Below are 26,118 nucleotides of genomic sequence, written 5' to 3'. Positions count from 1 at the left end.
TATAAAAAGCCCTTTTACCCAAGATTTCAAGATGAAAACAATTCCTTTTAATTTTAATTAGGAAAAAACTAGTTATGTTGGAAATTAAGTTTATTGTCCAAAAACACCTCTCCCCCCCCCAAACCCCCACCACTCTACACCTTGGAGATTCTCCAGAAAGCTGTGAAGGGGGTGGAGGCTGGCTACTCTCTGGAGACCCACTCAAGGTGCTGGAAGGCTGAGTACAAAGTGTTCCCCACCAATCCAATGAGTGCAGCCGAACCAATGGCCCCTCTGTTTCGCTTTCCAGGATCTGTAGAAAGAGAGGAGAGAGCACAAAGACTTAGCTAGCTCAGCGCTATCCCATGCTACAAGGAGGTTTAATACACGTTTAACAAGGTAGCGCCGGGGGGGGGGAGTAGTGCAGGTCAGGGCTCAACTTGCTGTAGAGAAAGTTCATTCTCAGCTGCCTAGTTGGTTCATTTTTGAAAGGGAAGCCAAAAAACTTTTATGGAACGTCGACATTTAAAAGCAAGTAGGTAAGACTGTTGCAGGCTGAAACCTCCAAGCTCAGCCCTACAGGTCCCCTAAGGTTGAAATCCTGAATTCAGGATTCCAAGCTTCCCCTGCTCCAGTTGGTGTAACTGACACCCTGTGGAGCTGCATCATCAGTTACACACAGGGGGAACAGAACTTGGGCAAATGGATGAGGGAATGACTTTCCCAGCTGAGTCTGCAGTCGGTCACTGCTTTGGAGGCTTGTGACTTTTGTATTTCATTTTACACAAATGCTTTGTGTTTCTTTAACCCTATCACTTTGACATGCCACTCAAGCCAGCTGCCCAAAGACCAATGGGGTTCCAGGGCTAGATTGCCAGGCTGTAGCACTCCACCCAGAATACCCCACTGTGAGGAGATTGGGTCTGTGGGCTGCACACCTGAATAACTGTACTTTGGAGAAAGTAAGCAGCAAATGAGCGACAGGGAATTTTAGCTCTTCTGCTTCCTGAATGCTATCCTACAGATGGAGGTTTAAAGGGCTGTAGTCCTTCCACTGTTTGCACTGCTTTTTGGGGAATGGGGAAGAATCAGCTGTTTTCCCTGTGATCATCCAAGTATTTATAGAAGCACCAGCACCATATTAGGTAGGTGCTGTAGACACAATTAAATAGTACAGATTTGGTCCAGAAGAGCGTGCCTATCATGGATTGTGGGAAAAAGAGAGTTGGTCAGGACTGAAAGGACTTGCTCTTTAAGTCAAAGGATGCCACTTGTGTGTGGTGGGAGAAGGTATCAACACACACCTCAGTCTGTCTTTTCCCACTGTGGACAGAGTTTCTTGTCTTAGGAAGGGGGAACGTGCTGCAGTTCTAATTAGGATACTGTACCTTTGAGATTAACCTGCCTTCACAAACTCAGAGAAGTGAACAAGGGACTAGGAACTAGAGTTCAGTTTCAGGGCGGAGCAACAGATATCATGGCACTGGGGGTAGCCATATTTAGCTCATCCTATTCTCAGAATAGAGCTCCTTATACAGAAGGACAAGTGTATGCAGACGCTACAATGCCAAGTCTTTGCTGTCACCCCAACATATGGGGCAAAGACACCAGCCTTCCTTCAGTGGTACAGGAAATCTTATCCACACACCACCACCCCTGACTTGCAGGGCAACCTTCCACTGAAGAGGCTAGGTGGTTAGCACTGGAGACCCCAAGTCTCAACTGGGGCTCATCCTTTGTTAGTCTGAAGACTCACCTCCTGTGTAATAGCCATAGGCATAAAGGACTCTCCCAATGATCCAGGTGATGCCAAGCCCAACAGCGACGCGCTAGAGAAAAGCAGGAAAGGTTAAGGATTTTGGAGCTGAGGAAAATTTACCATGCTCCTTTGGCCGCACAAACGGGTACTCTGCTTTATAAACACTGGCTATCAACATGGTAAGCAGTCAGTATAGAGAAGGAATCTGTCTCTCTAATAATTCCCTCTCCTTAAGCTGTGGAGTCCTCGCCCAGTCAGCAGCACCAGAAATCAGTGTCCCAGAGGAGCACAGTGTGGCAATGCCATGAAATATAGCATATGGTGTGTATCAGTATCACATTACCACCCCACCCCCCGTCCCTCCCACAGGGAGTACGGGGAGACACAGCTGTCACATTATATCAAAAATTGATCCTGGTGTCATCAGTCTGTGGCATGTTCCCTCCTTCCCATCCACCTCCCAACATCCCCAGTGACCAGCCAGGCCTATGGCCACTCGTATAGCATAGCCCTAATTTAGCAGATCCGGGTTAACCAAACTCTTACATCCACCAACTGTTTTCTTCACTGTGCTCCAGATCTTTCCCCTCATTCAGTGTCCTAATCACCATGGAGAGAGCACTACCTGGTGCAGACTTGACAGCATTAAAGGGACTACGGTAATTAGAAATGGCTAGTCCCTACAGCCACAAGTTGTTCTCTGCTCCAGGCATGTTGAACAAAACCAACCAATTTTCATAAGCTTCTGGAGTGGACCAGAGATAGGAACCCAGCAGAATTATCCCTCACTCTTATAGTGCAAGTAATCTCAGCAAATACAAACACACAAGAATGGCACTTCCCCATTTGAAGACACTGCAAATTTCCACCTAACAGCCTAGTTCCTGCTTCTCAGGCTGTGGTTCCAGTTTGCCAGACTCGGACCTCAGTTGAACCTGCCAGTGCTGCTGCCTCCAGTCCCTCTGCACCAGTGCTTTGCAAGGGACAGCAATTGGTTTTTGCAAAAAGTTTCAAATCTTGGCAAGTTTTTCATGAAAGTTGTCTGGATTTTGGAAGACAAACCCAAATCTGAATATTCTTCATTCCTTGTCCCCAGCCCTTTTTGCTAGCAGCAGTTAGAAAAAACATTTTTGGTTTCTCAGTGGAAAATTTTCCATGGAGATTTTCATTTTGATAAATGCTTTAAAAAAATATTGTTTTTGACAGAACAGATTTGACCAGTGATCTTGCACATGCTGCAGCCCACCATGAAGACTGGAGGATCCTGAGGCTCACTAGGGGTTACAGTGCACCCAAGTGAGCTGGAGGCAGCAGCAGCTCCAGATGGCCCGGCACAGGCACATGGTTCAAGTTGGGAGGCAGCAGCCTCGTGTATGACGCGCTACACAGACCAGGAACCTGTCTTACAGAACAATGTCTCAGCTGTGCAAGGTGATTGATGGCTCCCACCAGCACCTCCTGAGCAAATACAATGCACAATTGGGCTAGAGTGGAGCGTGCTGAAGATTGATCTGGCAGACTTTGCCTCCTCAGGAGACTTTAGCACATTCTCCTGCACCCAACACGAAGGAAGGGGAGAGTAGGAACAGTCTCTAATCTAATCATTTTAAACCTGGCCAGGGACATGACTCACCGGGTGATAGACTCCGCCCACAGCTAGAAAGAACAGAAAGGAGGGATAAACTTCCAATCTGAAAATAGAAGATAGATTTGGACTTGTGACTAAACTCTAAGAGGTTTTTTGTTTTGGTTGTTTTTAAAAAGATCTTTGTGGAAATATCAATCCCTGCCCATCCCACCTTCCCCCACACTTCTTAGAATTGGGCAACATATTTTAGGGAACACCCTCAGCCTGTATAGAGACCTAGAGAAAGGGACTGCACTATTCAGAAGAGGCCTCCAAGCCCAGCTTTTAGCTGCCTCTGCAAGAACGCTGTGACAACCACAGTGGTGTCTACACACAGTGTGTGCAGTAATGGATGCACAAACCCTTGGGAATCCTGAAGATCCCAGAGCCACTGCCCTGGATCAGCAACACGTTTGCTTACAAGGCCTGAAGTTCCCTTTTAAAGTCATTGCCAAATGCTAACCCACTCTTTACTAGCTGGGGAATAGCAACACACCAGCCATGCTCGGTTTGAGAGCCAGGTCTCTCTGGGCTGGTGACCAACAGGCCATTAATTCTCTGGGAGAGTCAGGCACTCCTCAGGCAGTTGAGCAAATGAGACCATCAAAAGGCAAGGCACGACATACCCCACTAGAAACACAGAGCTTAGGATCTGTCCACAAGGGAAAACTGCCAGGGCTGTGATATAACACGGTAGTCCCCACCCAGGTGGGGCCAGACCGTGACTGGAAATGAACCCCTGGATGAGGGCCTGTCTCATCTACTGAGCATTATGCTGCAGTAGAGCCTTACATTTTCTCAAAGCCCAATCCAGACAGTCACAAAGTGTTTAGCAGCAGCAAATGCTACACTCCAGGCATCGAGTGCTTAATAACTTAAATCTTCAAGCCAGCACTCAGGACTGTCGGATACTCACGTGTTCTGGTGTGCACGCTGGATGCAGTTGAAGAGATGCCCATGTTCAGGGTCTGTGCTATACATGGTTGGATACTGTTAAAGACAACATAGTGTTAGCAAACACATGGAGCTCTGCGGCCTCTAACAACGATGTCACTTGCCGCTTCCTGCAGGGGCTGTTATTTCCTAGAGCACTCACCCAGGGCAAGCTGAATCTCTGCTTGTTTGGCAAAACCACCTGACTGCCACTGAACGATGGCCTCCCCATACACAACACATCACAGCCGGCCTTTTATGTTCTGATCCAAATCCCCCTGAACACCCCATTCTATGCACTCACGTGTGGGGAAAGAGCAGCAGTGGTGCACACAAAACCCTGCAGCCAGATGCTGCAGCCTCATACACATCCACTGACTGGCCCTCTCGTGGGGATGTTTGAGGGCTATACCAAACAGCTCCTCCACCCCTTCTCAAGTTTCTAGAATCGCACCCTGGAGGAAGTGCCCGAAGTGCCAAAGCTGCTTCCAAGCACAGTAGGCTCCACATGCCAACGTCCTGACTCACAGCGGCAGCCGTTAATAGTTCCCAGGGTGGATTCCGAGATGAAGTTTAGTTTGCAAAAGGTCCTCTTTGCTATTGTTCCTCTTAAATGTCTCCTTTACATTTTATAGGCCCTCCTCACCTCTATTTTTAAATGCTCCTCTAATATCATCTCACTTTCTCCTGTCCCAAATCCAAACTGGGTTTTTCCCAAAAGCAAGATCTACCCACCTAGTAGCAGGGAAAAAGCATAAGTAGATAGGGCAGGGACTATATGGTTATTTGCTTGTCGCCAGGGCCGCCCAGAGGATTCAGGGGGCCTGGGGCAAAGTGGGGGAGCAGACATAAAAAAAGGCGCCACCCTTGTGGCTCTTGTACTAACCGGGCGGCGCTCCGTCTTTGTCGGCGGCAGGTCCTTCACTCGCTTTGTGTCTTCGGCAGCACTGAAGGACCCACTGCTGAAGAGCCGCTGAAGACCTGGAGTGAGTGAAGGGCCCGCCGCCGGGTGAGTAAAAATTAAAAAGATGCCTCTAGCCAGGGAAGGGATTCTTGGCCAGGGCTTGTGAGGCCCCTGTGGGGCCCGGGGCAAATTGCCCCACTTGCGCGCGCGCGCACACACACACACACCCCGGGTGGCCCTGCTTGTCGCAGGTCTCTTAAGTTTCTCTGTTTCAGACACCCTTCAACAGCCCCCACTCAGTCCCAAGCAGCCAATCTGCCACATTGCTAGCTCCACAGATCTAGGTCTGGAGATCAGCACAGAAACACCAGCTCCCCACCCACCCACACTCATGGTGGCATATTGCCAGGCTAAAGGGTGGAGAAAACCTGCGTTTATGTGCAATGTTCTAAGTTTTAGAGTACTGGAAAGTCTTGGGTTCTGCAGCTGCCTAGGTTGCGGGGTGGGGGTGAATAGAGCTAGAAGGTGCTGTAGCAGGGAGGCGGCAGCCTGTGCTTGAGGACAGAGGTTAGAACACATCAGAGCCAGTCCCATCCTGTCTCCCCCAGCCTGAACTCTCAGCCCGTTGTTGCCAGGTCCTACACCTCACCTCTCCTGGGGAAAGAAATAAGGGTGCCTAGCAGCAGCAGGAGAACTGGAACAGTGACTAAGAGGGGGAAAGCCTTCAAATGCATCTATGTGGATACTGGAAGGAGACTGCTGCAACTGGGAGACAGAAGCAGAGATTGGGGCTGAGTCAATAGCTCTCTTCCACTGATTTCAAATCTTAAGGGTAAGAATACCCACTGTGAGGGTTATTGCAAGCACTCCCCTAGGAGGATCATACAAAGGTTAAGAGAATAGCTAGCACTGTGGGGGCAAGCTAGCTAGGGCTCTGGCCCAGGCAATAATGGGGAATCATTGCACAGTTCTGAACTATTTCACCTCACTATTTTCTCCCATTTAGGACTGGCCTACACTAGAAGAAAATTATATCGACCCAACTACATTACTCAAATTTTTGAAAAATCCACATCCCTGAGCAACGTAGTTAAGATGACCTATGTCCCTGTGTAGACAGTGCTAGGCCAATGGAAGAATTCTTCTGTTGACCTAGCTGCCACCTCTCAGGGAGGTGGAATACCTATGCTGAAGGGAGAACCCGTCTCATTGACATAAGTAGTGTCTACTTGGATGGATAGAAAGAGATCACTTGATCATTGCCTGTTAGGTCCACTTTCTGGGGCACCTGGCATTGGCCACTATTGGTAGACAGGATACTGGGCTAGATGGACCTTTGGTCTGACCCAGTACGGCTGTTCTTATGTTCACTGAAGCGCTGCAGCTGCACTGCTATAGTGTTTCAAGTGTAGACAACCCAAAGAGTCAGTGATAATGTGACTGCTGCTATCTTGGCCAACATACTGGAGACTGAACCAGGGACTCCACAGCTATAAGCATGAGACTCTACAGCAGGGGTAGGCAACCTATGGCACCTGTGCCGAAGGCGGCACGCAAGCTGATTTCCAGTGGCACTCACACTGCCGGGTCCTGGCCACCGGTCCGGGGGGCTCTGCATTTTAATTTAATTTTAAATTAAGCTTCTTGAACGTTTTTAAAACCTTATTTACTTTACATACAACAATAGTTTAGTTATATATTATAGACTTATAGAAAGAGACCTTCTAAAAACATTAAAATGTATTACCGGCACGCGAAACCTTAAATTAGAGTGAATAAATGAAGACTCGGCACAGCACTTCTGAAAGGTTGCCAAACCCTGCTCTACAGCTTGAGGTGAAGAACCAGGCTCTCCAACTAAGAACTGTAACAGACCCATCAGACAGGGATGTATATGTAATACACATACAGTGACTAGTTGGTTACAACGTTTGCTGAGTGGACCACCACCACGGATATGCTCCTCTGCAGAGAGCTCCTAGGACATGGTGAGACATAAGGCTAAGAGCCAAACACTGGAGAAGCGTAGTGTTATCATGATACCCCTACTGCGATGTTCCTTATGTACTAGGATCTAGACAAGACCAGATTCCCGTTCACCAAATTACTCACACAGAATGGGGACTAGTCCACGAAGTCTTGGATTTCCCCTAATTGCCAGTGCTTCTGCCATACTAAGCCAGCTCATGAAATGCCTGGGCCTCTTTCCTTCAAGACAGCCAGTGGAGGCGTTCTTGGTGCCTCAAGGGCAAGACCACCCACATGACACACTCACCTCCACCTTGTACTTCTTGCGTGCCTTCGCCACATTCACAGCAAGGTGCGTTATCATGATAAATCCGGCAACACCGGTCAGGACCACATAGCCGTATTCCTTGGAGAGAACCACCATCTTGACACTGTTGAGAGAGGAGTATTTGATTACAATCTCAGGACAGGACTGAGAATCCACAAGAGACTATTAACCCCCAATGGTATGAAAAGTCCGGATTTACTGAACATGGACCAACGTCCTTCCAGCATGGGGACCTGGCTGCCTGAGAGAAGTGACAAATCATGGAGCTTTCAACTCTAGGCTGCTTGCTGAAATCCAGCCCAAGGAGTTAAGTACTATGTGGAATGAGTCAAGGTCTCTACGTCCAGTTCATATTAGGCAAGTATGTACAGCATAACCCTCACCATCATAACTGTCTCCTCACTGGCACTTTCAGTAGAGGGGCCACAGATGGATTGGGCCCTGGAGTCAGAGTGCCCCGTAAGTGGTTCTTTAGATCAAGATGAGGCAACCTTGAGTGGTGCATGCAAGGAGACAATGGGTTGAAGCTTGCCCCAGTACCTGTACCTGGTCTGTGACTGTGGTCTGGTATACACTTCAGTTATATCAGCAGAATCTTTTCACTGAAAAAGTTATACTAGTAAAAGCCCTAGTGTGGATTCAGTTATACTGGTATAAAGGTGACATATTGGTATCATGACCTCCCTTCCCATACAGGAATAGCTATACTGCTATATGCATCCACAGAGGGTCGTTGTTCTGCTTTAACTGTACTGCTATAATTAGAGCAGTACAACTTTTAGGGTAGACAAGACCAGTGATGGGACGGCTCTCTCTTGAGGGGTCTAGCTGACACATTTTCAATAGCACTAAATTCATTTAATTGTATAGAATAAGTCTTAATAGCAACTATGTAAATTCTACTGTTGCAGCTGTTCCAAATTCTAGATTACGGCCCTTGTGTTCCTCTCACTGAAGTCAATATCAGGATGACTATTGACTTAAATGGAATGGTATCATACCAGAAGACAACAGATACTGATGACCTCAGTGGGGAGATGTTACAGGATGTTTAACCCTAGACAAAGCACTGCAGATGGCCTTCCAGAAGCCCTTTTATCTCAACGCTAGCTGTGGCCAAATGGTCACTGACACTGCACACAGCGTGGGGGCTAGTGGGAGGCAGAGCAAAGTTGACAAATGTACCCATGTGAATGAAAAGGGGAAACCATACTTCAGCCCAGCTAGCCATTGGCAAACTGAGTAATGTTCTTCCTCCCAGCAGCTAGAGAACAGTGCGAGGGAGCAGGCTCAGATTAACAAGCACACAGCAGGCCTCCAGAAGCATCTAGTCTCTGGTATTTACCAGCTCCACTGGCTAACAGGAGAAGACCTTGCAGAGGTGTTATACACAAACACGTCTCCTCATATCCAACCCCTATCCCTGAAAATGAGCTTTCCCAGTTCAGTTGCCTCTCTCCACCACTGGGACAAGATTCTCTCCATTTACAGGGTCAAGTCAAACCTAACTGATCCTTTCCATCTGATGATTCCACTGTGCAGTGAGGCCTCCTATCCTTCACTGCCACAGAACCAGAGCAGTCCTGAAAGAACATGTTACCTTAGGGAACTGGCACCTGCAGCCTACCATGGCTACGCTGCCAGCACTCCTGAGCAATGGAACGGAAATTCATAAGGGAGCAGGTTTAGTTTCACACTTACAAGGATAATTATAAACAGCATGGAAAGGAATGAGGTTATCAAGGACAATGGCTTAGACTTTGCACATGAAATCTTGCAGGTAGTTATTTTAAGCATTCATGAGAACATTGCAAATTAAAGCAGATTTAAGGCTGTGAGCACGAGCAGTACCCCTTGTTAGAACGGTTACTACACTTCATTTAGACTATCGTAAATGATCAGCATTTCACAAAGACAACAGGTCAGCAAACTGAGGGTCTTTTTTTATTACAAGCTGAATGCAGAACACCAACTGCCAGTGGTTATCAGGAGCAGCAGATCACTACTACTACAGAACACGACAGCGTCATTACACAAAGGCTTTCACCCATGGAAGCGGACACCCACACTCCACCAAGGCTGCTTAGCCCGCAAGTAAGATTTGAGGCCTTATGATTAGTATTGAAAAGACTTGCACTGCATAAGACCAGCCTGTCTGAATGACTACCTGTCCCAGAGGCTGCAAGGCTGGAGCTGTGGAGTATAGGCAGAGCACTTCTGAAATGCCCTCTCCTTCCACAGGCACCAGGGCCATACTGCATGTAGCACTCTTAGGGTTTGTCTACACTACCACCCGGGGTCAATCTAAGATACGCAACTTCAGCTATGTGAATAGCGTAGCTGAAGTCAACATACTTAGATCTACTTACCCTGGCATCCTCACTGCGGTAAGTCGACAGCTGACACTCTCCCGCTTGACGGCGACTCCGCTTGCGCTCCTCGTTCTGGTGGAGTACCGGAGTTGACGGGAGAGCACTCAGCGGTCAATTTATCACATTTATACTAGATGTGATAATCGACCCCCACTGGATCAATTGCTGCCTGCTGATCTGGCAGGTAGTGTAGACAAGCCCTTAGAAGAGACTCCAGAGGCTTCACTTGTGTTAATTGAGGAGTGCTTTATTGGCTGTGTTGGAGGAGCCCTGCCCCCATTTTTGTACCAGCTTTGGCTCAGTGAAACACCCAAAATAAGTTACTAGTTAAGAATACTGTTTAAAGGGGAGTCACCTCTCGAACTTGCTAGGATCATCTGGGTATCTTTCACCTTATCAGTTCCCTGCTATTGCAAGGGTGTTGGGCACAGGCAATGCCTCAGCTTCCTCCTATTCTCTGCCCATTTCACACAACAGTTTAGTCTCCTGATGGACTAAAGTGCTTTGGTTTCACTATTGTCGTTGTGCTCAACACAGGGGTATTGGGATCTAGTTTAAGGCCTGTGATATTCATTTAATGGCCCCTTCTATGAAATAATGAACCTTGGGGCAGCAACCCTTCACGTTTCTGTAAAGTCAAAATTACCATATCAATTTCAGCTCTGTACTAAGACTCATTCATACAAGGCCCTTCACTAGAAAAGCGTCAGAGTCCAACAATCAAATGCAGCACCCCGACTAAGGAACTTCAAAAACTTATATTGGAAGATTAAAGCCCACTCAGCTTTCCAAATAGCTAACTAGTTCATAGGGCCTCATGAAGCCAAACGACTCCCACTGAAGCCAGTGGGGCCATGTCTATGCTAGGGAATTTTACAGAAGAATTCCTGCTTGTTCCAACACTGGTTCAGCTGAACTGGTGTTAACAAGACTGCGCTGTTTTTACCAGTGTCAAACCTGCTGAATGGGTAAAAATGGGTCTGGCTGCAGGGGCCTCATGTTTACACTATCACCTCTTTATCTGAACTGGTAGGATATATATTTTGTAAGGCTTCCCCTAAACAATGCTTCTGAATCTTTGCATTTACTTTAGTGGAAGTTGGTCAAGGCCCCATAGTTGGTCATTTGTATGTTCCCACTTGCAAGTATTCAGACCAGAGACTAACAATATTATAAGTCAATAATATACTTTAAAATCATACCAGGAGTGCACAAAGATTTTTTTTTTTAAGTTAGAATGGTATGGTCCAGGTAATCAGGTTTTATTAAAAAACATGTACAACAGCATTCTGCACTGATTATCTCCAAACACAGATTGGAAACAGAACAAAAATCACAGAAATTGCTAGAAATAAAGGCATAACGTCTCCACATTAGGATTACTAGGCAGACACTGATGTGAACAGTTCACCAATATAGACCAGTCTGGAACATCTGTAAACTGGGTTTCAATCAAACAACATGCATTTTTATAGCCAAGTGCAAAGGCAGACATTTAAAAACAAAGAATGTAGGTAACACTTACAAGAAAGCACTGACTCTGAAAAGGACGTGGGGATCATTGTAGCTACCAAACTGAGTATGAGCTCTCAGAGCAATAGGGTGGCTAAGAAGGGCTAAACCGATACCTGCATGTATAAACAAGGGGATATACTGAATAGGATCAGGGGGGTGATATTATGTCTGTATAAGACACTGGTGAGAACATTACTGGAATATTTTGTCCAGTTCTGGGGTCCACACTTTAAAAAAAATGTTGGAAACTTGGAGAGAATGCAGAGAAGAGCTACAAAAAATGATTCTAGCTCTGGAGAACACAGAGATCGATCTAGCTCATCAAAGAGAAGGTTAAAAAGTAACTTGACCCTGGTCTGTAAACCCCTGCACAGGAAGAAATCAGATACTAGAGAGCTCTTTACTCTAGCAGGCAAAGGCCCAGCGAGTTCCAATGACTGGAAGTTGAAGTTAGATGTACATTCAAATTGGAAATGAGATGCAACATTTTAAACAGTGAGGGTGTAGTAGAGTGGTCATCAAGGGATTAACTGGGTTACTCAAAATATTATGGGTTGGAGCCATGCTCCACCCCTCCCGTACTTCCTTATTTAGTGTGCCCCCCTCCTGTTTGCATGTAGTTGAATACAGCAGTACTTTCCAAGCCTGAAACACTGTAAGTAAAATGTGTTTCTTGTGCACTGAGCAATTCCTTTACAGAAGGTGGTAATTAACCAGTGGAACAACTTACCAAGAGAAAGGGTATATATTGCTCATCACTTTGAATCTTTAGGTCAAGACCAGATGTCCAAGAACATCTAGAGAAATCCATAAGTTACTGGTCTCAATACCATTCTCTTATGTGGTAGGAAAGAATAATTCACTGCAGGAATGACTAGGTGAAATTCTAGGACCTGTATTATGCAGAAGGCCAGGCTAGATGATAATTGTAGTGCTTTTTGGCCTGGATCTGTGAATCTATAATTTTGCAATATTAAAAAGACATAAAATCAGTTTTATTTCATAACAAAATCAAAGCACATATGAAGAAGATGAGATCAAAGGTAACTAACTTTAAAAACTGCATATGGTAATTTAAGAGTATCATCAAATGAAAAACAGTAAGGAAACGGAAACATGCTTCCAAACTTGAAAGATAGTAGAAAAAAATTAACGAGAAAGTTACTTGTAAGCGTGTCACTGAGTATGTTACAGGCCCATTGCTCACTAAACGCATGTTAACCAGATAAATAGTCGAAAGGAATGACTAAGCAAGGAGTAAAAAAGTGTTCTAAGGAAGAGTCTGCAGACAACATCTGAAGACAAGTGTGGGAATACTGATGGCAACAGAGACACTTTCACCTGATGCATGGAGTCTTATCTCTGCTTCACAGTGGCATAAGTCCATAGGTCACAAGTGAGTCTTAATGACCTTGGCATTGTAACACTGCTATAGATGTTGTAAGTCTGGCTTTCATAATGACTCAGCATTGCTGGAACAATTCTGCTAACTGAGCCAGGACTAAAGGAAACTATGATAGGTTACCTCTGTGCACAGTCAATCATCAGTCTAGCAGTAATAGAATCACAGTTACAGTACAGTGAGCCAACTGACACCTTTACAACCACATGGCATAGAACTACTCGGGGTTGAGTTAGCTGGAATGATCATGTCAGTTGTAGCAAAGGCCAACACAATCATAGGTTATATCAAAGTCGGTATTATAACAAACATTATATGCTTGTACAAGACTACAAGGAGGTCACACCCAAGGACAGTAAAAGCAGGCAAAGGAATTCAATGGGACTCAACTTGTCTTATTTTTATGACCTGCAGATACACTGTATTTCAGCACCCTTTGACCGCAACCACACAGACTCTGCTAGCAAACTGAATGACGTGAGTCACGAGGCTGAATTCATTACCCCTGAATTGCAAGTACTTAGGGCTTATCTACACAAAGAAGTTCTTCCAGAATAAGGTAAAGCATGAATTTAAAAGCAACAACTATTCCGGAATAGTCAGCATGGGTAGTTATCCCAGAAGAGCTATAGCAGAATAGTTATTCTAGAATAGCCATGGCCAATTTCCCCAAGCAGACAAGACCTTAGAGACTTGAGACAACTTGAGCTCAAAGGATTGAAGAGGATGCAGACCACTACATATTCCAAGACTCAAAAACTCGTAGCAGCTCAGTAGGCAACTAATAGTAATGAATAAAGAAATACACAATCTACATTGTAATTAGTAATATGTATTAGTTATCTAGACTGTAAACTCTTTGAGACAGAGCCAGAAGTTTGTCTGCACATTTCTCAGCAAAGTGCACAGTGCGCTACTATTGGTTCTTTACAACCAGTTAAATATTTTGTCTTTCCCTAGGACCAACCCAGTAAAAATCTCACAGCACTTTACAAACATTAATGAATTCACATTAAACATTTCATTAGCTTGGAGATAAGATTATTCAAGAGCATTTCCTTTCAACACCCTCACTACAAACCAAGGGGATCTCTAGTTAAGGCCACAAGTATTCAGAGCAAACTCAGTGCACATGTATTACCATCTACACTTCATATAAACCTCTTAGGCTGTCAGCTTCACAGCAGTCTCTAGCTTCCAACACATGACCACCTACCATACCCGATTAACACTCACATACACAGACTTCATTCCAAACGGGAAGGAAACATGCATTTGAGTGAGGCATTTTCCTTCCAGGTAATAACACATTAAAAATGTTTGGATTGAGAGATATTGGAGAAGCAGGCTTGGGAGTCAGTTGTCCAGGCTGAAAGACTTGATGCCTGGAGAACTAATGAAACAGTGAAATCACAAGTGCTGAGAGTAAGAGCTGAGTAATTGCAATAAGAAATCAAGATGGTTCAGAAGCCACTGGTTGGTTGGTTTTTGTTAGTCATTCAAGTTAAATAGGACGTAACATTTTTAATAAAGGAAGGCTGTGTAATAGCCAGCACCTCTACAGATTCTTTTAAGATGTTAGGGTTCAATAAGTGTCCTGGAACTACGCTCTAAAACCATGGTAGATCACACTCAACATTCCTGATATTTCTATGGTAAAACAAGCAGTACATTTTAGAAACAAAACCCAACATTCTTCAAGCCTTCTTTATATATCATAAGTAGCAAAAAAGAAGGGGGGGGAGGGGAGAGCACAAGCTCAATTTCGTAAGTGCCCATTGCAGGTCACCTTTAAGAGAGCTCCATGCATGCAGTTTTGGTCATCATTTAGGGTATGTCTACACTACAAAAAAAAACACAACACACAAAACCAAACACGGCAGTGAGTCTCAGAGCCCGCGTCAACTGACTGGAGCTCACATTACAGAGCTAAAAACAGCAGTGTAGATATTCCCACTTGAGATGGATGCTGGCCTCTGAAACCCGGTGTTGAGGGGAGGCTCTCAGAGCTCAGGCTTCCAGACTTCAGTCCAAATGTGAACATCTACATTGTTATTTTTAGCCCCACAGCATGAGCCCAAGTCAGCTGACCCAGGCTTCCAGACTTGCTGCCATGTTTTTTTACTATGTAGACATACCCTCAAATTGAAGCCAATACAGACAGGGTACTCCTAAAACCATGCAGATCCTGACACAGCATAGCCTTGTAAGCCTAGCGATAGATATAGGAATCAGGGCTAGTCTACACTTGCAGCACTTTAATGTGACTTGTGTGGTTGAGGCACAGCACTGGGAGAAAGCTCTCCCAGCGCTCTAAAAAAAACCACCTCCACAAGGGGCACGGCTCCCAGTGCTGGGGTACTGTCTACACTGGAGCTTTAGAAAGCTGAAACTTGCTGTGCTAAGGGGGGTGCTTTTTCACTCCCCTGAGCGAGCAAGTTGAAGCGCTGTAAATTGCCAGTGTAGACAAGCCTAAAAGCTTTAACAAAAAAACTTCAAAAACAGACTTCAAAGAGAAACTGCAGAGCTACAATTCATTTGCAAATTTAACACCATTAATTTGGGCTTGAATAAGGACTGGGAGTGGCTGGCTCACTACAAAAGCAATTTCCCCTCTCTTGGTATTGACACCTCCTCATCAATTATTGGGAGTGGACCACATCCACCCTGATTGAATTGGCCCTGTCAACACTGGTTCTCCACTTGTAAGGTAACTCCCTTCTCTTCATGTGTCAGTGTACAGTAACTCCTCACTTAAAGTCGTCCCGGTTAACGTTGTTTCATTGCTGATTAGGGAACATGCTCATTTAAAGTTGTGCAATGCTGCACTCGTAAGTTGTTTGGCTGCCTGCTTTCTCCACAGCTGGCAGCCTCTCTATGCCTCCCCAGCACCTCCTGCCCACCAGCAGACCCTGCGGATCAGCACCTTCCCCCTCCCTCCCCTGCCTCCTGCCTGCAGCAATGGGCTGGCTTGTGGTGTTTAGGAGGCAGGGGGGAGGGGGGAGGACTCCGCACGCAGGCTCCCCTCCCTCCCTTGCCTCTTGAATACAGCAAACCAGGCGGGGGGAAATCGAGGACTGGACAGGCCTCCCCGCCTCCGGCAATCAGCTGCCTTGCAGCATTCAGAAGGGAGGGGGGAGGAGTGAGGACACAGCATGCAAAGTAAAGGGGGAGAAGAGGCAGGTCAAGGGTGAGGGCTTGGGGGAAGGGGTGGAGTGGATGGGCCGAGGGTTGAGCCCCCTGCCCCCAGTAAAGTCAGTGCCTGTGCTTTCACGAACAGCAAGAGGAGCAGCCGGACAATCCACCCTCTTCCACTCTCTAACTCCACCACCTGAACCAAGCTTCATACTCAGCAGTGATGACTGTAGTATTAAATTGTTTCTTTAAAATTGTTTAAAACTTTTACCTGTATTCAATTGCTGGTTTAAAATGTATAATGCCTTTTGTCTGGCACAAAAAAAAAATTCCCTGGAACTAACCCCCCATTTACATTAATTCTTATGGGGCAATTGGATTCACTTAACATCATTCCACTTAAAGTTGCATTTTTCAGGAACATAACTACAACGTTAAGTGAGGAGTTACTGTATTTATGCCTGCATCTGTAATTTTCACTCCATGCATCTGAAGAAGTGGGTTTTTTACCCACGAAAGCTTATGCCCAAATAAATCTGTTAGCCTTTAAGGTGCCACCAGACTTCTCACTGTTTCTGTGGATACAGACTAACATGGCTACCCCTCTGATACTTGACACCATCCTAGCTGGAAAACCTGAAAAGTTAGCTTTGTTTTGATTCTCAGGATGGACGTTCTTATATATCTGAATACCCCACTCCTTGTGAGCAATGTTCTAGTTCATAGGAACAAGAAGTTGGATGAACTCAGTGTGTGTGCAATGCCCACAACAAATCCAGTTCTTGGGGGTTTCTTGCAAGTAGTTCATCCAACAGAGATACTGTGATTAACAATCTTGCAGGCCTTTCTTCTTATGTTGTGTACAATTCAGGGTAGGTTCAAATTTGAGCTAATCAGTTTTGACAGCATCTCCTTCACTTGCAATAGGTGTGCAATAACCAATGCCTCAGATTAAAGCACAAGCAGGTCTGAAATGAAAAAGGTACTGTCTGCAGCAAGTGGGACAAAAGGAGACACAAGAGAATGCAGCATTTGCACAGGAAAATGACATCTCTCCCCCACCCTTGAGCAACCCCTTCTATTGTTTCTGTGCCACATTGGTACTGTGAAAGGAAATATAATGGAAACTCCAGTCAGTGATGAGATTTTAAAATACATCTTCTGGCTCCCTATTGGGTGTCCTCCCTCAGTTACCTGATGGAAGAGCACTGGCCCAGAAACTCAGGCCAGAGTCTAATCAGTAGAATATTGTGTGATCCACTGTGACAAAGAAAAGTGACCCCTAGATCAGGCCTGCACAACATATGGCGGCCCGCGGAGCCTCACTGTGCGGCCCGCCGGGGGATTCTAAATCCCCCCCACACGGCGCTCTGCGGGCAGTCCAGAGCCCTTTGAATCCCAGCCAGGGCCGGGATTCAAAGGGCTCTGGGCTGCCCGATGCGGCGGGGAGCCCAGAGCTCTTTAAATCCCAGCCGCGGCCGGGAATCAGAGGGCTCTGGGCTGCCTGCAGCCACGGGGAGCCCAGAGCCCTTTAAATCTCAGCCGCGGCCGGGAGTCAGAGGGCTCTGGGCTGCCTGCAGCTGTGGGGAGCCCAGAGCCTTTTAAATCCCAGCCGCGGCCAGGAGTCAGAGGGCTCTAGGCTGCCTGCAGCCGCAGGAGCCCAGAGCCCTTTGAATCCCAGCCCCTGGCTGCTGATTGTCCCCTCCCCAGACTCCTGCCCCAACTGCCCCCCAGGACCCGCACCCCCTATCTAAGCACCACTGGTCCTTGTCCCCCGATTACCCCCTCTCGAGACCCCTGCCCCTAACTGCCCCTTGGGACCCCAGCCCCTATCTAAGCCTCCCTTCTCCTTGTCCCCAACTGCCCCCTCCTGAGACCCCCCTAACTTCCCCCCAGGATCCCACCCCTACCTGTCCCCTGATAAACCCCCTGGACTCCCATGCCTATCCAATTGCTGCCTGTCCCGACTGCCCCTCCGAACCTCTGCCCCATCCAACCCCCTCATCTCCCTGTCCCTTGACTGCCCCCCGGAACCTCCTACCCCTTCTCCAACCCCCAAACAGCTTACCGTGCCACTCAGACCAGCGTGTCTGGCTCCCTGCAGCTCCAGACAGTTGCTGCCATGCTCCCCCATGGAGCCCACAGCCCTCTCCCACCCCCAGCACCTGCCTTCCAAATTTGAACACCTCAAAATTCAGGAGTGCTCAAGCTCGGTTTGGGCAGCTTTTACTTCATTTCTCCCAAATCAAATATACGGATCTACTGTAACTTGCTGTAGAAAAAGTAGGATAAAATTGAGCAAGAAATGCTTATTAGGACTGGAATTGCTATTTTCAACAGCCATTGCCTTTTTGTTTGTTTGAAAGGAAGACAGTGATATTGCATTGGCAAATTCCCCATAGAAAGAAAGAGTGGAACAAAAGAATAATAAAGGCACCTCAGCTTTTCCTCATTTATGGAGGACAGTCTTATAATATGCATCCAGATATCCTCCAATCACACAAGCTGAAAATTGTTCCACTTTACTGCAGCTCTGTAACCATATGGGAACCAATCCTTTCTGTGTTTTGTGCACATCCAAAATTCCGGCTGAATGACCTGCCCTGGGAGCGAGTTACCAGTGACCCAGGGCTGGGGCGGCAGGAGGTGTGTGGGGGGGAGCCAGGGCTGGGGCAGCAGCAGGTGGAGGGAGGGCACTGGTGGGGAGGAAAGGGGGAAGCCCAGTGCTGGGGTGGCAGGGGGTGTGTGTGGGTGGGGGGAGAGCCCAGGATTGGGGCAGCAGGAGGGTACAGGGGGAGCCCAGGGCTGGGAAGGGGGACAGCCAAATTTTTTTTTGTTTGGGGCAGCAAAAAACCTAGAGCCGGCCCTGCCGGGTTCCCCCAGCCGCCAGAGCCCCGGGCCCTTTAATTTGACCCTGAGGGCTCCCAGCCACCTCTTTAGCTGGGAGCCCCTGGTTGATTTAAAATAAAGTATCACCTCCGCACCCCCAACCTTCCTTTTTGGCCCACAGCTGTTTTGGTGGGGCGGCGCTGGGGAAGGAGGGTTTGTTTCCACAGGGCTGGGCGGCCCTGGGGCGGGGTGTTTCTGCGGGGCTGGGAGGTTTCGGCCCTCAGCTGTTTTCTTTGGAGGAATGTGGCCCTCGCCGCTTTACGAGTTGTGCAGGCCTGCCCTAGATTGCTCTAGGGATGTGGAACAGGAATCTGACCGGGCACTGGTTTGTGTGAGCACGTGGCTTGCAGGTCAAATGGGAGGAAGTGGCCCTACAGAGGCAACATGAAACAAGCACCTAGCCTGCGGGGGCCAGTGAGCCCAGCAGAGCTGTGGCAGGAGGACCCAGAGCAGACAGGGAAGTCTCCAAGAAGTGGCTGTGGGCTAGGCAGGGATCAGTACAGTCTGCAGGAAGAGCCCACAGGCTTGGCAGGGAGCCAGGGATAGAAGAAGCTGCCCACCATTGAACTGCAGGGGAAACTGCCAGCCTGGGGAAGCCCAGCAGGAAGCAGCAGTGTGCAGGGTCTGAGCCTACACACAGACCTCTTGGGGGGGTGTCATTAAGTGGAACAGCAGCTGGGGCAGAGGGCACAGGGGCACTGACACCGCTAAACCTGGAGGAAGAGGACACGGAGGTGGCTGTAAGAGGACAGGCAACATCCCCTGGGCCAGGCCCCAGCCTCATCAAGCGCACTGAAGGGCCAAAGACAACTTTAACCTCCAAAAGAAAATGACTTGGACTTTATGCAACACCCCAGCTACTAGGTCTAGAGATCCTAGGGGCTGGGAGATTATCCTTTTCCCCCCACCCTTCGGCCTACACCCAGAGTTTGGGGGCAAGGGCCCCATGGCCTCTCCTCCCACCTGGGGGAAGAGGGGCTACCGGGGGCGCAGAGCCAGCGGGGGAAGGGAGGCTGCTTGGGGGGCACAGAGCCGGCGGGGGAAAGGAGGCTGCTTGGGGGCACAGAGCCGGGGTGGGAAGGGGCTGCCCGGGGGGCGCAGAGCCGGCGGGGAGGGAAGAGGGCTGCCCGGGGGCGCAGAGCCGGCGGGGGAAGGGGCTGCCAGGGGCGCAGAGCCGGCAGGCGGGGAGGGAAGAGGGGCTGCCCGGGGGCGCAGAGCGGGCGGGCGGGGGAAGGGCTGCCAGGGGCGCAGAGCCGGCGGGCGGGGAGGGAAGAGGGGCTGCCCGGGGGCGCAGAGCCGGCGGGGGGGAAGGGGCTGCCAGGGGGCGCAGAGCCGGCAGGCGGGGGAGGGAAGAGGGGCCTACCCCGGGGGGCGCAGTGCCGGCGGGCGGGGAGGGAAGAGGCTGCCCGGGGGCGCAGAGCCGGCGGGGAAGGAGCTGCCCGGGGGCGCAGAGCCGGCGGGCGGGGAGGGAAGAGGGGACTACCCCGGGGGCGGGTGAGGGCTGCGGTCACTTGCCTGCCCGCCCCCAAGGGCACAGAGGCGGGCACGCGGGCCGGGCTGCCCGCCGCAGGCCGAGGCGCCAGGCCCGAGGGTGGCTCCCAGCTGGCTAAGGAGTCGCCCGGACTCACCCGCTGCCTGTGCCGCGCAGTCACGATGCCGGGAGGTGGGGGCAGCCCGGGCACGGCCAAGGCCTGTCTCCGCCAGAAGCCGCGTCCGGACCCGCCCCGGGCTCCGCCGAGCCACCGCCCCGAGGGCGGGCCCGCAGCGCCGCGCACACCCGCCCCCTGGCCCTCAGCTCGCCCCACCCTGCCGTCGCCGTCGAGAGACTCTGGGCGCTGTGGCTTCCTAACTCCGTGTTACCCAGAACCCTCACAGCGTCCCCAGAATCACCGTGACACCCCACAACACCCCTTCTACTCGGGGACACACCCCGCCCCCCTAATCACTGTGATACCCACAACATCCCCTCTGCCTAGGGGGACTCACTGCACCCCTAGAATCACCATGACACCCCACAACACCCCTTCTACCGGGGGCCACACCCCGCCCCCACAATCACTGTGATAACCACAACACCCCCTCTGCCTAGGGGGACTCACTGCACTCCCAGAATCACCGTGACACCCGACAACACCCCTTCTACCAGGGGACACACCCCACCCCCATAATCACTGTGATACCCACAACATCCCCTCTGCCTAGGGGGCAGGGGCGGCTCTAGGCACCAGCAAAACAAGCTGGTGCCTAGGGCGGCAAAATGTAGGGGGCGTCCCCTGCCGGGTGGGAGGCTGGGCCAGCGGACCTGCCGCCATCATGGCTGCGGCAGGTCGACTGGAGCCCGGGACGAGTGGACCTGCCGCAGGCATGACTGCGGAGGGGGCGCTCGTCCCGCGGCTCGGCTGGACCTCCCGCAGGCATGACTGCGGCAGGTCCACTCGTCCCGGGCTCCGGTCGACCTGCCGCAGCGGGAGCTCAACCGGAGCCGCGGGAAGAAGGGACCCGCCGCAGGACCGGGGAAGGGCGGCGCAGCGTACCGCGCTGCTTGGGGCAGCGTCATTTCTAGAGCCGCCCCTGCTAGGGGGACTCACTGCACCCCCAGAATCACTGTGACACCACACAACACCCCTTCTGACTGGGGGACACACCCCGCCCCCATAATCACTGTGATACCCACAACATCCCCTCTGCCTAGGGAGACTCACTGCACCCCCAGAATCACCGTGACACCACACAACACCCCCCTCTGACACGGGGACACACACAGTGCCCCCATAATCATTGTGACACCCCGCAACACCCCCTCTAACAAGGGGACAACACCCCTATAATCACTGTGTCACCACACCCCACATACACAACACCCATCTGCCATCACCACTGAGAACAGCCTAGCTCCATCCTCTTTGGAACCCCCCTTTAGGTAGTTGAAGGCTGCTATCAAATCCCCCTCTCACTTTTCTTTTCTTCAGACTGAATAAGCCCAGTTCCCTCAGCCTCTCCTCATAAGTCCTGTGCCCCAGCCCCCTGATCATTTTCGTTGCCCTCCACTGGACTCTCTCCAATTTGTCCACATCCTTTCTATAGTGGGGGGCCCAAAACTGGACACAATACTCCAGATGTGGCCTCACCAGTGTCGAATAAAGGGGAATAATCACTTCCTTCAATCTGCTGACAATGCTTCTACTAATGCAGCTCAATATGCCATTAGCCTTCTTGGCAACAAGGGCACACTGCTGACTCATATCCAGTTTCATATCCATTGTGACACCCACCTATCTAAAGCCCCCCATATGAACAGTCCCCTGTAATCACTGTGACAACCTCACTCCACAGAGTCCTTTATAATTATTGGCTCCCTCCAAAAGACCCCCTCAGTCACTGACACTACCCCCCGCAGTGTTCTTTTTATTCACCAATATGCTCACCCAGCTGCTCCCATTTAATCACTGGGAAATACCCACAGAACCCCATATAATCACAAGGACACCCCCAAAGAACCTTCTATAATCTCTGAGACACCCACCCACAATATCCCCTCAAACACCACTCACAAAGTCCCCTCTTAATCAGTCCATCACAGGGTCTCCCAAAATAACTCACTCAGCCCTCCACGACCATTGAGGCAATCTCACACGGTACCAATCCTCAAGATATCTCATATGCACATGGCCTCTTATGGATAGGATAGATGATTCTTTCTCCTGGGGAAAAAGGTGCTGACTGAAACAGAACCAGATGACGACCCTGAGTCATATACTGACTGAGGCATCTGAACCTTAGACTACTGGGTTGTTAAGTTGATGAGGGAGCCTGCAGGGCAATGGATTCATCTTCACTGATGATTATGGACTACTTAAAGAAGTAGCAAAGAATCCTGTGGCACCTTATAGACTAATACTCTGATACTTAAAGAAGCCATTCCTGGTTGACCAGGACTCACTGAGGTGGGCTACTAGTGGTGGTTCAGAGTAGAAAGGTTTGTCTAGTAATATTGGCTTAAAGCAGCAGCATGTTGGCTGTGAGATCCCAGCAGCCAGAGACCAAATAAAACCAGAGGCTGACTCCCTTGAGGAAGGAGTGGAGTTGATGGCATTCACACAATTTTGTGCGATCCTGCTGGCTGGACCTAAGGAATGGGTTTATTGTCACTTGGTTGCCAATCTAAGAGGTGCTGTACTCCTGCTGGAGAATTTTCTAAGTGCTGAGCTGAACTATGGAGCTGTAACCCTAGCTAGGAAATCAGGGTTTAGGTGATGAAAAACGGGTATGCAGTGAAGGGACAGCCTTGAAGAACTATGGATGCCATTTAAAGGATTTTAGTGGGTTGGAATTTCTTGCTTTGAGCCATTACACATTCCTGGGTTGAGAGTCACAAACAGCTCTGCCTAGTTTCACATGGCAGATCTACAGCAGCTTCTACTGTTCCATTCCTGGCGCTCTGTTATTCCTCTGACAGTGCATTTTTTTTAACGAGGAGATGCGCAACCTCCCCCTCATCCAGATGACCATAGTGGACATGTCCAACATGTCACAATTAGCCTCCTCTGTCTTGAGGACTTCCTGAATGCCACAGTCAGCAGAGAATCTGATTACATCACCTTCCCCTGGAGAGCAACCATTGTGAAGTTCTACCAGAGAGCCCACTTTCTATTGGTGCTGGGAACCATGCATAACACCCATAGTTCCTGGAGTGCTCCCGACTGAAACACTGCAGCCTTTAGGAACAGGAAACATTTCTATTCAATCCATGAAGATGCTGTGTGTATGAAACCTGCAAACTGTCAAATTTTACTTTGCAAACTTTTGAAATTTTTGTCCATAGCCTTTAGATCTTCCTGCAATGGGAGACTTTTTTCCTACATACTCAGAGGAGGTCATGCACTTATAGAGTCCCTATAGTTATCTGTCAAGCTAAGAGTTAATTTGACCATAGTAAGAATATACCTTCCTTAATCGATAGCAGGTGTTTTTCCTCTTCCACATGTGACCAACTACATTTTTAGCTATCATAATAAGATGGTTGCCAAGATTTTGTTAAAAGTTCATCACAGGAGTATTTGCACAGAATCCTAAGGGGGGAAATGGCTGGGTAAAATGGAATGTGGAGCCCTCTGATGCCATTTGAAATGTCTTTGACCTTCAACCAGAAAACTAGTATGACTGTACAAAACCATCACAAGTGGCTAAAGAAACCAGTGACAGGTGGTTTCTAATTTCTCCATTTTTGGGTGCCCAGCCCTAGCTTGAGATACCTTGAACAGGCCTGATGTTCAAAAGGCAGGTGCTTATCCCTTTCTGAAAATCAGGCCCTTTAAAGATGTCTCAGGTTGGGCACCCAAAAATTGCAGTATTTAAAATGACTAGTCATTTTTGAAAACTGAAACCCAGACCTGTTATATTTTCATTAACATTTATAGGAAGTATCATTTTATTTGTCATTTTTCAGGTGTCATGTATCCTTTAAACCAGTTTGATCTGAGTTTCTTTCACAGTATAGAATGACACTTTGACATATGGTCCCTAATGAGTATGTGAGTCCTAATAAGTCATCTTTGTGATATATGTTTAAATTTCTCTTTTCATTTTTAAGATAGGAGACATCAGCTGAACAGTAAAATTTCAACAGTATCTAAGACTATCTGACTATTTTCTGTTTAACTTCATGGGCCAGATTGTGATACCTTTACTCATGTTGAGTTGTATCTTCCTATGCAAGTAGTTCTATTGAATTCAGTGTGAGTACTCGCTCTGTAATTATTCAGCATGAGTATGAAGATCATCTTATGGCCTCTTTGAAGTAGCTCATTCTATTACAGTATATATATTTTATCAATATAGTGCTTTCTTAGTACACTGTGGTGTATCCTCAATGAAATTATATTTAAGATCATTGAGTGTTAATTCCAGCCATAGGCTCATGAGTCGTTTTTACAATCTATGTTCAGGTCATAGCATAATTGCTGTGAGACAATGTGTGAATTTTGACTATGCTTGCTGAAATTTTCTCATTTTTGTCCTTTTTCTTCAACAGATGCAACTTGAATCAGATCAAGAGGCCAGAGTTTCACACATGAAGTTGCTTTCCTTGTTCAGTGTAAGGTGATGATTCTTTTGGCAATCAACAGCGCTTGTGATACTAAGGATCTTATTTCTATACATTTTACATCTGTCATGTTCTGTATACATAACTCTGAGGTGATTTGTATCACAATGCCTATAATTTCTGATGATACTGTCACATGTAACTAGTAGTTTTGAACATTCCCATACAATATGAAAAAATTCCAGCTTCAGTATAGCACCTGGTACAATATTTAGAGTTTTGGGGCTGGATTCTCCCATCCTCTAAGGCTACAAGCAGTGGAAACCAGGGGAACACTCTGCAGGGGGAAACCTGGCAGAGATAACTCTTCTGCCTCTTGCACCAACAGCGCCTCACCTCATCCTTGAATATGAAGGGAAATATGCTGGTGGGAAAGCTTAGGCAGAGGGGGATTCAAGCCTTCTTCTTTAAAGCACTGATCCAGCAAAACACTTCTGCCTGTGCTTAACTTTAACATTGACTTAGGACTATTCAAATGCTTAAAGTTAAGCACAGGCTTAACTTTGCTGGAATGGTTGAAGTGCTTGCGGGATCAGGGCCTTTGTCCCCAATAGCTAAAAGGTTGATTTTCCAAACTGTATTTATCAGGCCTTGTGATGTCTACAAGGATTCTTCACAATTAAGTAGAACGCCTTTGATTTCTAAGCAACGTTTGTCTGAATGGGAGGACTATCACACCAATATGGCTTTTAGGTCTTGTTTACATGAGAAAGCTGCATTGGTTTAATGCAAGGCATCATTTTAAACTAGTTTAGTTAAACCAATGCAAAAGCCTGTGTGGACACTCTGATTTTGGTTTAAACAAGTCTTATTTCAGTTTAGCTTAAGACAATTAGGAATCAGTTTAAACTAAACTAAAATAAGCCACTCTCAGTGCAAACTCAGGTCTAATTTGTAGTCTCCTAGCAGCATTTCTGTTTCCTAGATTTTTCCCACCTTTGAATATGTAGGTTTCAGATCAGTATGGGCCAGACTGTAAACCTATTACTCATATTGGTGACCAATTACTCACACAAGTAGTCCCCCTGAAGTCAATGGCTATACTTATTTGAGTACCTGCACACCAGTGTGGATGAGGGATTAACAAGCTAGCCCTTTCATTGTAAACTCTTTGAGATGGGGACTGTGTAATATATACGTGCACAACACCTAACACAATGGGGCCCTGATTGGACACCTTAAGTGCTACTGCAATACAAAGAAT

The 26,118-nt window shown here is 48.1% G+C and overlaps 1 protein-coding gene across 1 annotated transcript; it reads right to left on the bottom strand.

Moving 5' to 3' along the window:
- Window positions 1–98: 98 nt before the first annotated feature.
- MGST3 (microsomal glutathione S-transferase 3) lies at window positions 99–20,598 on the bottom strand. Its single transcript, XM_039484887.1, has 6 exons — window positions 20,440–20,598; window positions 7,478–7,601; window positions 4,282–4,355; window positions 3,372–3,429; window positions 1,736–1,808; window positions 99–292 (listed from the first exon to the last, which is right to left on the bottom strand). The coding sequence occupies exons 2-6, from the start codon at window positions 7,592–7,594 to the stop codon at window positions 183–185; spliced, it is 432 nt and encodes a 143-aa protein (XP_039340821.1). The 5' UTR covers window positions 7,595–7,601; window positions 20,440–20,598; the 3' UTR covers window positions 99–182.
- Window positions 20,599–26,118: the final 5,520 nt, after the last annotated feature.

Source organism: Mauremys reevesii, linkage group 8, assembly GCF_016161935.1.
Source record: "Mauremys reevesii isolate NIE-2019 linkage group 8, ASM1616193v1, whole genome shotgun sequence".
NCBI lineage: Eukaryota > Metazoa > Chordata > Testudines > Geoemydidae > Mauremys > Mauremys reevesii.
The sequence above is the reverse complement of the archived record's forward strand: the minus strand, read 5'-3'. Positions and strand labels throughout refer to the sequence as shown.